Source organism: Microtus ochrogaster, unplaced genomic scaffold (genome assembly GCF_000317375.1).
Source record: "Microtus ochrogaster isolate Prairie Vole_2 unplaced genomic scaffold, MicOch1.0 UNK4, whole genome shotgun sequence".
Classification (NCBI taxonomy): domain Eukaryota; kingdom Metazoa; phylum Chordata; class Mammalia; order Rodentia; family Cricetidae; genus Microtus; species Microtus ochrogaster.
This window is the reverse complement of record NW_004949102.1, coordinates 15,551,745-15,565,560: the sequence shown is the minus strand read 5'-3', so window position 1 is coordinate 15,565,560 and position 13,816 is coordinate 15,551,745. Positions and strand designations below refer to the sequence as shown.

The window sequence follows — 13,816 nt, the reverse complement described above, 5'->3', positions numbered from 1 at the left end:
CCCGCCCGGCCCCCTCCCCCGGCGCCGGCCAAGTGAGGCGGTGATGCGGGCGCTGGCGGCCTGGGCTGAGCCGAGAGCGGAGACACAGGCTCAAGATGGCAGATTCCCACTGAGGCTGAGGGGGCCGAGCTCGCGCGCCGCGTTCCCTTCTCCGTTGCCATGAACCGCGGACACCCCGGCCCCGATGGCCCCAGTGTACGAAGGTAAGGAGCGTCCGGCCCGCGATCCCCTGCTTGCTCGGCCGGCCGCGGCCCCCGCAGCTTTGTTCTGCCCGCGGCCCCTCGCCCGGCAGCCCCCGGCTGCAGCCCCGGGCCCTGGCCGCGGGGGCTCGTGACCCTCCCCGGTGCCCCCATCCCGGGCCCAGACGGGACCGGAGCCGGCCTGGAGCAGGATCTTATTTTCAGGGCAAAGAAGGCGTCTGGGGGGTGTGTGCCGGGTGGGCTGCTGCCCAAAGAAAAGAAATGGGGGCGGCGTGTGGGAAAAGACGGATCCGTGACTGCTTTCTGTTTATTTGTGATAAATGAAGGTGATGCGATCCTCCCCCAGTACCTTTAAATGATCTCCTTCCTACTTGTCCGTTCTCTCTGCTCCCTTTTCCAAACATCTCCACTCCCACCCCACACTCCTTTATTCTTTCCAAGCCTCCGATTTTTTAGGGGGGGTGGTGGTGGTGGTGGCGGCGGCTGTGGAATCCGATTGTGAGGGGCCAAGCGGTGAGAGAGGGTAGAGATGAAAAGTCCATTTCAGACCCAGGCAGAACAATGAAATAGGCTCAAAATCTCCCCGCAATTAGCGTGTGGCAGGGAGAATGTAGTTTGGCTTGGGGGGCGAGGGGAGCGAAAGAAGGTTTTCTGGCTCGGCCTGGGTGGATCTGTGTGCTGTGCACCTTCACCTGGCGTTGGCTGATTTTTCCCCCCGTTTGACTGTCTTCATAAGAAAGAAAAGGTAAGGCGATACAGCTGCCTCGTACACTCTTTCGGTTCTCTTCAGTCGGTTCCGTCAGCTTGCAGCGAGAAAAATCAAACCCGAATCAACTAAGTTTTTACACTTCTATGTGTTTTTGTGTGCTTGTAGTACGGGGGCTTTTCCAACCAAAGTGTGCCTGAATTTTCAGTTATTTCATCGTGAAAATGTTTCTCTCGTGAAATTATTGAAATAGCAGCCTTTTACATACTTTTTAGCGTGAGTTCATCTGGCTTTCTTTCGGTTTTGTTCAGATATTCGGTGGATGAAATCGCAAATGAGAGGGAAACGGGTTTGCCAGGAACCAAGAGGAGGGGCCAGGGGAGATTGTAATCCTATAAACCCGGGGAACTGTGGGGCCCAGTGAAACTGGGATCTCATTAATAGTTTTATCTCTGTTAGGAGAGGCTGATTTAAAAAAAAAAAAAAAACTTATCTGAAAAGAAAATCTGTTATTAGTTCCAGGGCTCCAAATGAATTAGGTTTCTGCACGGAATAAAGTTACCAGCCTGACTCTGAATAATGAGGCTGTAAATAACCTATGGACTGTAAATATTTTTTTCCAGAGTCTCTTAGAAACAAAGGGGCTGTTTAGAAAGCAACAGAGAAATGTTATTCCAGGGGCTTTCCTCTTTGATTCTGAAGAACACAAGGTCCATTTAACCGTTCCACAAAACAAAACAAAATTTCTGGTCACTCCACCACATAGAATAGGAGCATGCCAATGGGTATGTGAACACCGTAGGAGAGCCCATGTCGGCCATTCATTGTTCGTCTGTTCTAGGGGAGGGGGCTGCAGTCAAAGCTCCCACTGTCTGGAGTGCTAAAATGAAGCAGTTTTTTCTTTATTAAGTACCTCCTTGAGACTCCCTCTGCTGGACACTCGGGGTGAGCATTTTAGAAGGAACTTGGCATTGCATTCGCAGCTGTGACAGAGGGCTGCTTTTCTTCTTCCAGGGGCTAGGTGGTTGGAGTGTATTTTGTCAACTTTGTACAAAGCCACCTTAGGAACTGCATTTATCATGTTAATTTTATTTGGAATCCATGAGGAATGTAGGCTACCCCCCCTCCGGGGGTGAGGGCTATGCAAGCCCGAGTATGGTTGGTCCTATGACTTTGTTATTTCAGTGGTTATGTCAGATAAAGAATTACAGGTGTGTAAGGTGCTACAGTGTAGGACTGTGGATCTCGGGGGTCTCAGTTGGTAGTTTTATTTTCCAACCCTCCTCTATTCCAGGCAACCTAATTTGCCACCCCTTCCATCCCTGGGTTATCTTGAATCTTGTCTGTGGATTCTCTTAACTGTTGTTTTGTTTGTAGCTTTTTCTTCTCTGGAGCACCTCTGTACCTCTCATCACTCTTTTCCTGGTCTTGCTCAGCACTACTCCTCTACAGCCCAGAACCGCTCAGCCCCAAGCTCAGGCCTGCTCTTTTTGTGAGGGACTGTGAGGTCTGCTGCGAGACAGATAAATGACCTCCACAGTCAAGGACTGTGCTCTGGGGACCTGCATTCACTCACAGTGTGTGTGTCCAAGACTGCCGTGACCTCTCCCTTGACCCGCAGTGACAATCCGTGGATTCAGTGAACCTGATTTTGTTTTTAAATCATATCTCAACCAAACCCAGGGACTCTGCATGTGTGAGTGTCGTGCGTGTGTGCGTGCTCGCGCGCGCTTATGCATGTGTGTGTCTTAAACGAGCAAGACTTCTCCTGCAGACTTCTCCGAGAAGAGGGCTTTTGCCCCCTAATAGTTCGCATGATTCTTCTCAGAAGTCTAATGACACATGAGACTTTTTAGCTGGAATTTCTCAAATGGAGTGTGACCGGAATACTGAGTGAAGGCTGGAATGTAGAAATTTAGACAGGCATGCTGCTTTTGCAACAAAGCATATTTGATAATACAAATTAATAAGTGGAGGAATGTAGTCAGTCTTCTAGGACTTTCTTAAAGAGTAGGGTTATAAGCAGCATGCTAGTTTTCAGTGGCTTGATACTGATCAAGTTAAACTTCTTGTAAAAAAGGGGCTTTATTTTCTTTAGAAGGTTAAACATTTGCCTTGTGATTATATTTCTCCATCAACTTGCTTACCAAGCCCTTTTCAGTATGCAGTGCAAAGGTCAACCACAGGGGTCTGTATCCCTATGGGTTCCCAATTCCAGGTTAACTATGTCACACTTACCTGAGATGTGGCTTGTTGGTGAGCATGGAGGAAACCAAACCTTTCACATTCAGCTTGTAAACACTGAAGTCCCTCATCAGGTGGGCCACCAAACTGAGTCATCTTCCCTCAAAAGAATTTTATGACGTATCAACTATAATATCTTTGCCTGTGTTTACATTTTCTGTTTTTAAAGTTAGTAAGTATAGCTATTGTTTTCCTTGTTGCTGCATTTGAATAGTGAAGCAAAACTCATTAGTTTTATTCTTGATACTGGACAGGATGGCAGGACATTCAAATCAGAGAAGCTGGAGTTTGGATCAAGCTTATGACCTTGGTATCTTACTTTTCAGAACTTTTAGCCTTTATTGGGTTGTGTGAGGAACCTGATATTTAGTGGAGTTCCAGCCTAGAATAGGCATTTTCCTAGTATGTGTTAAATCCCCCTGTCTTCTGAGTTGCTTACAGGCATGACATCCCCAGGGAAAGTGTAACCCACAAATAGTTTAGAAATCAGTAATAGCAACATTTCAATTTCAGTTATTAATCTTCTACTGTTCCTTTTGGGAAGCAGCAACAATAAACTCCCCATAGCCATGGAAGAAAGAACCTTTTTTTTTTTCTCCTCTGTGACCTTTCCAGACTGTCCATGCCTGTCAAGTTTCTGCTGGTTTCAGGTAGAGAATGCCTCTTCCATATTACAAATGTGCACTCAGACCCTAAGACAGACTTTGAGGGGCTGCAGCTGTGTTGCTGGGAAGGCATCCCTAAGAATGAAAGGGAACCTTTGCCCTTAGCAGGGACCCACTACTATACAAGGCGGCAGACTGGGTAAGGAGTCCCCAATGGTTGCTTACTGGTTCTTCTTAGAGGAGAGCTCCTACTCAGCCACATGCCAGGGTCTGTCTGCCTCACTAGGCATTAAATATGAATTTCTTACCAAAGAGAATTGGGGGCTTTATGTAAATGATAGCTGCTTATATTCTTCATATTTTTTAATTCATGCTCCTTCATTTTTTTCTTCCTTTCTCTCATAGAGATCAGTCTTAAGGATCTACCTTTGAGGTTTGCACGGAACAAAGTAGTGCTGATCAGAGGGTAGGACATTTGTGCATTTTTATTGTTCTCTGAATGCATGCTTTGCAAGTGCTTTCTGGTAGCCTTAGTATGACGATTCAACCGCTTGGGGTTGCAGTCAAAGGCTGGATTCAGAATAATACTAGCAGACTTTGTGTAACCACTAATAGAGTGTGAACTTGAAAGGCCCAAGCTCATAATAGCTCCATTTCATGTGACAATACCTTGTTGAAGGAGGGGAGAAAAAAAACCTAGAAAATTGAAAACCCAGAGTACAGGAAGATCTTTATTTTTTCTTTAAAAGAAACTGAGAATGATAGGGGTTGGTGATGGTGATTCTGACTTAGACTGTGATTTGGGTCATGTACTTTCTACACTCTCTACATGCTGAACTCCCTGTTTGTTCCCTCATTCTGCAGACCAGGGTGCATCTTTCATGCTTTCAGTGAGCAAACATTTACAGAGGCTCTGTGTCCGGGGCCTGGTGGCAGGTTCTGTGTTTGGAGAAATGACAATGACCTGGCCTCTGACCTCTAGGAGTTCAGGAATAGAGGAAGTGAAAGTCAAAATATTTAAAGGTGTACAGACTCACTGGGGAGTGTGTCTGACCCAGATGCAAAGGTTGCTTGTTTGTTTGCTTTTGTGTATGTCAGTTCTTACACACTTTTGTTTTCTTATGGTGTAAAGGGAAGACTCTCATCTTCCCTTTTATTTGAAAATGTTTTCTTTAGTTGAACTAAAAGAATTATGTGTGAACTTCAAAGCTTCTCATTACAGATTTCCTTAGAAATTTCTTAAATATTAGCATCTCTTTTGTATAGAATGCTGTTTTCTCTTTCGTTATTTAACTTTTATTGTGTATCCTCATCAACACAAATGCAGTTCTCACGTGCACATGCTGCTGGGGCATTTTTTGTTTTCTACATCTAGAGTTGAAGACCGTGCTGTGCCCCTTCCTGGCTTCATGGGCTCACTTGTATTCCAGATAGTCAGGTGGTGGGCACTCGCTGGCAGGACACAGATGGAGGAGTCGGTCACAGCAGCTTTCGGCAGTCATTTCCCAGGAGCAGGGCTTTCTGGGAAAAGCCTGGCTGTACCCTTACCTTGGGGAACACAGGACCCTGGAGCAACAGCCTCTGAGAAATGATAGTTGCGTCCCTGCCTTCAGCAGAATCTCCAGGGTCAGGGTAGGGGGATACACCCTTGTCTGATCATGTATTAGATGACTTTTTTTCTATTCTCCTTATGGCCTCTAAGGAAAGGACCCCCCCCCCCTTCTCCTCTGTGACCTTTCCAGAGTGTTCATTGTCACTGAGCTTCTGCTCGTTTCAGGTAGAGACTGCCTCTTCCATAGCAACACTTCTGTGCTGCGTTACAAATGTGCACACAGATCCTAAGACAGATTCTGAGGGGCTGCAGCTGTGTTCCTGGGAAGGCATCACTAAGAATGAATACAAACCTTTGCTCTGACTTGAAATCTTCCACTCACTGGTAGCTGTTATCTAGGAAAGAGCATTAGCAGCTCCTTCATTGATCAGTTCTAATATTCCGTGAATCTGATGGTCCGGAGATCCCTGGACCTGCTGGAAATCTCGTCTGCTTTCAGTCAAACTTGTTTTCTGTTACTTTTTTCTCTAAACCTTTCATATACTTGAAGATAACAACTGTACTCTACTTTTTCACCACAGAATGTGTTTCTGTCTCTGAAACATCTCCTTTCTCTGTTTTGAACTCGCTAGTTTCTCTCTACTAAGAAAAATGGTGCTAATCAAATCTGAGGGCAATTCTTTAAGAATATTCTTATTAGTATGAAAAATACAAGAAAAGGAACTTTAGGGCTCTTACTTCCTGGGGTACTCCTGGAGGGCCATCACCTTTGTGTGTACCCCCTGTTGTAGTTGTGCAATTCCTTAACTCTAGTAGGAACTTTATAAACATACGAAGCATGGACTGTTCTGTTTTTTTTTTAAATGAAGTCTTTTATTTGTTTTTTAATTTGTTTTTATTAAAGCTATATATTTTTCTCCGGCCCCTCCCTCCCTCCCTCCCTCCATTCTACCCTCTCCCATGGCCCCCATGCTCCCAATTTACTCAGGAGATCTTGTCTTTTTCCAATTCCCATGTAGATTAGATCCATGTATGTCTCTCTTAGGGTTGACTGTTCTTTTTAATGTCATCTAAGCAATACTTTACAGCTGCCCAAGATTCATGACTTGCTAGTACTCACTTGGGTCTTGAGTCTTTTTTATTTTTATTTTTTTTGAGATAGGCTCTCACCATATAGCTCTGCTTGACCTGGAACTCAATAAGTAGACCAGACTAGCTTGAAACTCACAGAGATCCACTTGCCTTTGCTTCCAGAGCACTGGAATTAAAGGTATGTGCCACTATGCCTTCCCGTCCACCCCCTGAATATTTCTTTTTTTTTAATTTATTAATTATTAAAGATTTCTGCCTCCTCCCCGCCACCGCCTCCCATTTCCCCTGAATATTTATTTCTTATACTGTTGTCTGACATCCTCACCCCTACCAAGCTGCCACCTTCTGGTCGACTGTCTGCCTGATTCCAGCTCTTGGGGCCTTTCTTAACTGCATGCTGCAGAGCACACAGAACACAGAGCAAATAAAGCATCATAACTTGCACTGCACTTGACTGAAGAAAAGAGTGCACAGTGTCTATGTTCTGGTGTAATATTAGTTCACCCAGGTTAGAAAGGACGGTGTGTCAGATTCTTGATAGATTCTGAGTCAGCGAAAGCCATACCTGTTTTACCAGTCAGTGAGCCAGGTGTTTATGAGAGTGGTTACAAGGCCAACTTACAGAGTATCCTCCCTCTTGACAGTCTGGAGCCAGCAGAAAGGACACAGACATAATGGACAGCCATTGCCTCTGGGTCATTTTCAGATGGATGACTCTGTTCTTAAAAAAAAAGTTAGGGAAATCATTACCAAAACAAAACAAAACAAATTAGCAAACCTTCACAACTGAAAATTAATTTTGTGGTCTCACTTATTTGTGAACATAATACCAAACAGATTTGTAGTGATTTAGGTAGTATTCTGGTTTAACAATTCTTGCCTAACTACTTTTGCTCTAGTACATTCTGATCAATTAAGTGCCATGTTTAAAGAGAATTAAGACGGATTGACTCTTTTGTGTGTGCTAATGTGCAGACATTATAAAATCCTCTGTCAGAGAAAGAATGCCATCTAATACATAATAGAACAAGGGCATCCCCTCCCCTGCTGGTTCTGTCCATCTGCAGTGAGAACTCATTGTGAAGCTTCATAATGTGGGCTGAAGAAAGCACTTCTGTACAGTTACACATCACATCTTGATTTAAAAGGCATATCTGTGAAAACTGGGCATTTCCCTCCATACCAATATCTCCTATTCAATCTGTGAAGTATTCTTCAATTATAAAGTGACTTTTCCAAGGGTTTGTCAAAATCCACCATGCCAGTCCTGTGTAGAACTTTGCCATCATCCTATTAAAGAAGTCCATTTTTTTTTTTTTTGTGGTCTTTGTACCTACAGCCTGTAAAAAAAATCACATGATAAAGATTCGGAAAACTGTTTTGTTGCTAGTTGTGGAAGGTTCCCTCAGACCCCCATCCCAAATAAAGAACTTACAGTGCTCTGACAAAAACAAGATTGTAAATTCCTGGGATTCTGCAGAAGGGCAGCGAGTTCACCCTCTACATTCTGTGTACCTGCATCCAGTCATTAAGATCCACACTGAGAACAGGGACTTCAGACGGGAAGGAAGTTTCAGAAAACCTGAGTGAAAGGGCACATAAGAATGAATACATGTAGTCAGCTTCAGTCTGGACCGTTTATATCTGTAGCCACAGCCTGGAATGATTACTGTTACTCATTAAGTATGACCTGCACCGTAAGGAAATGATTAATTGATATTCATTATATTCTGCTTACTGAGATGGGGAGGCTTTCTAATGTATTACAGAAATGAAAATGCTCAAAATAAAGTTTCATTTGGTTATACCATGACTTATTCTGAAAAGGATTTAAGATCACATAACGGGTTAAGTTTCTGTAGAGAAGAAAATTAATTTATGTAGATCAGTTTCGTGGATCAGCCTATTTCAAGGGAAGTTGGGTAAATGAAGTAGTCCTTTATAAAGACAACAGAAACAGCCAAAGCTCTTGTGCTGGCTTAACAAGGTGAATGAGCAGAGTGTATAATGGGATTCATTTGCAAAGTAATTTTTGCTTGGCTGGAGTGGTAAGCACAAAATAGACCAGCAGATGAGGACAGTAAGTGTTTTGGATCAGTTGTCAAAGGTTTAAAAGGGGTTCCAATTCAAGAGACATTTTATGGTGTGCAGAAGGGGACTGGTATCAAAATGATACTTGAACCAGGTAATTTTTAGTGGCCTGGATGTAATAGGAGGAGGGAGGGAACTTGGGAGAGCTTGCCAGGGAGCTGGGTACTGTGGTAGGAGGCGTGAATACTCTGGAGTTGGGGCGGGCATCTGGGTTGCTTAGGAGTACATTCAGAGAGAGTGTTTGTCAGTGGTGTCTGGCCCAGTGGTTCAAGAAGTTTTTGTTCTGTTTTGTTTCCCTCCTGTATCTCTGGCAGGGATCTAAGATCAGGAGACTAGCTGGTTTGGACAAAACATTTTTTTTCTATTCCTTTAAGAATCTCTATTTTTGTAGGCTCCTTACATTGTACAGGGCCTTCTTGGACCATAGTACAACCTGGTAGGGCCTTCATGAGTTAGTGTTCCACCTCTGACACGTGTCCAGATCAATGAAGAGGCTGCAGAGGCCTCTTACTAGGGAGACCAAGGTAGGGGTGGGGTGCGGAGAAGCCCCTAACAGCCTAGAATGCTGCGGACAGCTTCACTGGACTGCACTGCTAGGCATAGCCCCAGTGTCTAGGTTCCTAGGATTCACCAGAGCCACAGCCTATTGTCTCCAACCTATGGGCAGCTACTGACTTCTGGCCTCCTGGGCTGCCTGAAAGCCTGCAGTATTACACAGAGGCCAGCACCTAAAGGGTGTGTTTTCCTTTCCTCTAGGAGAGCAAGGCCACAGTGCCCTCAGCTCTAGAATTTTCATCCCTTATGTTTCCCTGAACAAGTTTGCAGCTTGTCACTATGAGCTTCTTAGTTAAAGCAGAAAATCACAGGCAAAGGCCTAGTACAATCATGATTAGTTTCACAGAACCTCAAAGCACTTTTAAGCCATTAAGCAACTTTTAAAACAATTTTGCCTTCCTAAGGTTCAGTTTTGAGTCATTCTTGCCCTTTGACATGGCCACAAACTTGAGACTTGCCACTGCTTTCAGTAACAACACATGGGACCTGTGAGTACACTTGCAGTGGTGTTGGTTTTGACCTGGCTTGGAGGAATTTCCGTCCTGCTGAGTGACTTCTGGACACAGACTTTAACACTGATAAAAGCACACCAAAGGACAGGCTTATATTAGCAGGATCCTGGGACAAGTTCATTACAAGACCCCATTCTGCCTTTCTGGTTGGTGAGTCCAAGCTGCAAACATCCTACCTCCTCTTGGGACCTGGGGTATCCCAAGGATGCCTTTTGCGCCTTTGAATACACACCCACAGGCCCTGGAAAGGCTTGAGATTGATCCTCAGATGCCCTGAAGCCCTGGGGATATGGGAAACAGCAGATGCTCAGCCTATGGATGGGCACACAACTTGACTCCAGGGCCTCCTCAGCCACGGTGTGGGATGGCTAGGCTCTTTGAATCTTGCCGAAAGGGGAAAAATAGGGGCCTACCTTGCTAGTATGAGGTTACCTTGTGTTTCAAACAATTCAGAAATGAAGACTACTTGAAATATTTTCTTGTTGCACAAATGACAGCTGTTAATTGTGTCACCTCCTATTCTGTTGTCATCCTCTTCCCTCCCTTCTTCTATCCATCTCATACTTGCAGTTGCTTTGTAAAACACGGGAGTCATAAAACTGACCTATGGCCTGTGAGTTGGTAAGGTTGCTCCAATAGTCAGCATGTTCCTCCCACCAGTGAAGCTTCATGGAAGACCTAGAAATCTGATAGCGACTCTGCTGTATAAGTTTTGGCCCCTGGCACCTGGAGCCTCCCCTCCTGCTCATGCTTGACAGCGTCTCTCCTCTCCACTTTAACTGCTTATTATCTACCCACAGGGCCTCTCTGCCTACCTATTTATTTTTTTGACTCTCTGCATCTTGGGCATGTTTGTGCCTTCTAAGGGATGTCATGGAACTCTGCGAAGTGTATCTATGTGAGGCACTATTTTGGAGGACTACTAGTCATCTAGAGGGCTTGCCAAAACTGTGACCCAACCCCTAGAGTTTCTCATTTGTGAAGTCTGTGGTAGGCCTGTTGCATTTTCCGTGGAAAGTTATTGTTTTGGAGAAATGCATTCCTTTTTTAATTTTTTTTTTATTGAGAAAAGGAAAAAAAAAGTTTCCGCCTCCTCCCAGCCTCCCATTTCCCTCCCCTCCTCCCACCCTTCTCCCCTCCCTCTACTCCTCTCCCCCTCCCTCTCCAGTCCAAAGAGCAGTCAGGGTTCCCTGCCCTGTGGAAAGTCCAAGGTCCTCCCCCCTGTCCATGTCTAGGAAGGTGAACATCCAAACTGGCTAGGCTCCCACAAAGCCAGTACATGATGTAGGATCAAAACCCCGTGCCATTGTCCTTGGCTTCTCATCAGCCCTCATTGTTCGCCATGTTCAGAGAGTCTGGTTTTATCCCATGCTTTTTCAGTCACAGTCCAGCTGGCCTTGGTGAGCTCTCAATAGATCAGCCCCACTGTCTCAGTGGGTGGGTGCACCCCTCGTGGTCCTGATTTCCTTGCTCATGGAGAAATGCATTCTTAATGAAGAGCCAGTATGTTTAAAGTCAGATAGCTATTTTGATGAAGCCTTTCTTAGATGTTTGGGGGAGAGACTTGACATTAGCATGACTGGCAGGCCATGAGAAGTTCAGGAATGTGCAGAGGCTGCCTCTGTTCCTTCACAAATCTTCCCGTCTCCTCTGGCAGGTCAGCAAGTGCAGGAGTTAACTTCCTCTGGGCCTTCCACAGCTGGCTAGTCTGTAGTGGTGCAGTTTGGCCCTGGGACCCTGGAACAGACTGGGCAGTTATCATTTACACAGTAACATATTATTATTAGCTAACATTTAAGAGCTCTGTTATTTTCTCCCATTTATGGAAGGGGAAATTGAAGCTTAGCAATATTTAATAATGTATTCAAAGCCTTCTGACCAGCCATAGTAGAGCCAGAACTTAAGCCTGTATACTCCTGACTCCAGCCTGCTCTTGTCTTGACATGCAGGCTGCCCTCCTTCTCACAGGGCTGTTAGAATGGCCCAGACAACACACAACAAGGGCTTAGGATCCTTCTTAAAAAGAGACAACTTAAGCTGAGACCATTGGTGCTGGATTGTTACTCTCCCTAACATAAATGTTCTTCATCACCAAGCCAGACAAGGTAGTGATGGTAAAGCAGTGTGGAGTAGCTGGTGTGGAGGAGGGTGTGGTATGGGGGCAGCCAGGCCATGAGCCTACTTTGAGCAAGGAGATGAGTTTTGAAAAGACTTACCAAGCCTGTGAGGTTGCCTGTTGCATTGTGAGACTTCACTGCTTCCCTGTGGCATTTCTTCAGGGTTGACTGGACTAATGTTAGTATGCTGTACAGACAACACGGGAAGGTGAGGCAGGCCACCCTGAAAGACAGGGTCAACCCCAGCAGTCTAGAGCCAACTGATGCTTTTTATCATCAAGTTGTGGCTGTGTAGTGGAGACTTCCCTACCCTTGTAGATAATGAAGTGGAATTTATAAATATGTTGGTTTTTCTCCAGATATAAATGACTTTTGTTTCAGCCAAAGTCTGAGTATTTTAAAATTGCAGATGCAGATTTATGTTGCTTTCCTTGAAAGATAATGTGGCAGGCATAGAATTCAGGCCTGAAAGGAAATAGTTAACCCAGTGCAAAAACAAATCATACCACTTACTTCATTTAGTATGACTTTTTGTTTGTTTGGAACACCTCTCTACGTAGCCTATAACTATATACTGGCCTCAAACTCTCTGTGTATCAAAGGCTGGCCTAGATCTCGAGGTCTTTTTGCCTTAGCCTCCCAAGTGCTGGGATTATAGGCTTATGTTGTCACATTATAAGTGTGTTATGCACATGTGCACACATATGCATGTATGCATGTGCTTGGGGATGTTGCTTGGGATCAAACCCAGGGCCTTCCACATTTTCAGCAAATGATCTGCCACTGAGATACAGCCCTAGCTGGCCCCTAGCAGGCCATAGAACATCTCTATCTGTGGAACAGAATAGGTGAGCCAGACTTCAGACTCTGCTGCCTGAGAGTGTTTAACAAATGATGGAGAAGGAGCCTCAACATGGGGAGAGGAAAGTCTGTTAGAAAAATGGAATGGTACAGATTGACAAGTTGCATCATTTTACAACACATTCTTATAAATCTTATGTGATTAAAACATGAGATTCAACTGAAGTCAACTATGCACAATCAGCACGCCGTGTTTGAGGGGCCTAATGGACAGCATTGTGCCAAATGGATAGAAGTCTGTCCTGGTGCAGCTTGTGTTATAGTGAGTGAAAGTGGATAATCATTTGGGGTTTTGTTTTGAGCTTGAAGGAAATAGAAGTGGACATTTATTAAATCCTTGGAAAGGCTGAAATTTCTAAGATTAGAATCTATAGATGAAATCACAAGAAAATATCATTAATATTGTCAGAGTAAACATTCCCCAAATGTTAAGATTATTTCTGGCTTTGCCATCATGAATTATTCCTCAGAATAATTCTCTGTAGCATTAAAGTTTATCTGAATTTTAAGATCTGTTGTCCAAATTATGTTTACCAGGTCAAGGGATTTGAATGTATATCATATTTTAGACATATACCACTAGATTAACTTCTTCCTCAAAGCCCTTTCAAGCTAAACAAATCAAAGTTCCTGGATAAAGATTTAAGTGATCCCTCCTATTTATTGTGGAAGTAAAGGAGTACCTGGTTGCGCTTGGGCCTGGACCCTGCTCCCTAATTTTTTTCCTTTTGAGTGACATGTCAGTCCCAGACTTTCAGTATTGCTTCATTGTGTCAGTGACTTTCAAAGTTCCATCAGTACTTGGACTTTTTTTTTTGAGCTCTGGAGTCATGAAGACAACAGTTTACTTGACATCTCAATATAGAGATCTCATAGGCTCAACTTTAACACATCTAAAGAAAAAGTCTTGGTCACCCTGTGAGGTACACTCCAGTGTTCCATGCCTTGTTTCCACATGGTACCTTCCACACAGCACCTTACCTCAGAAACACTGGAGTCTTCCATGCCTTTGTTTACTTTGTATTTAATCTATCACCACTTTTTATTGATTTTTTTTTTTGCTTCCTTAGTGTAGCCATTCTCATTATTAGCTGTAGTTATGTTCTGTGAACCCTGAATTTGTGAACAGTGAGCCATTATTGGTAAGGAAAATATAGAGATAATTTTCTATGAGTTTTTGGTCCTATTTTCATCAGTTGACCACTACATGGCACCAATAACATCTGTGTAATGATGTTATATGTTAGTACATATTATGTATTCATAAATTTATATAACAAT

The 13,816-nt window shown here is 44.1% G+C and overlaps 1 protein-coding gene across 4 annotated transcripts in view; it reads left to right on the top strand.

Moving 5' to 3' along the window:
• Positions 1–6: 6 nt before the first annotated feature.
• Hipk2 (homeodomain interacting protein kinase 2) overlaps positions 7–13,816 on the top strand; it is a 195,630-nt gene continuing 181,820 nt past the window's right edge. For all 4 annotated transcript variants that reach the window (XM_013353250.2, XM_005365848.3, XM_005365846.2 and 1 more), the window contains exon 1: positions 7–203. In XM_013353250.2, coding sequence (XP_013208704.1) covers positions 185–203 — 19 coding nt within the window. In that variant the 5' untranslated portion in view covers positions 7–184. The remainder of the gene's footprint in view (positions 204–13,816) is intronic.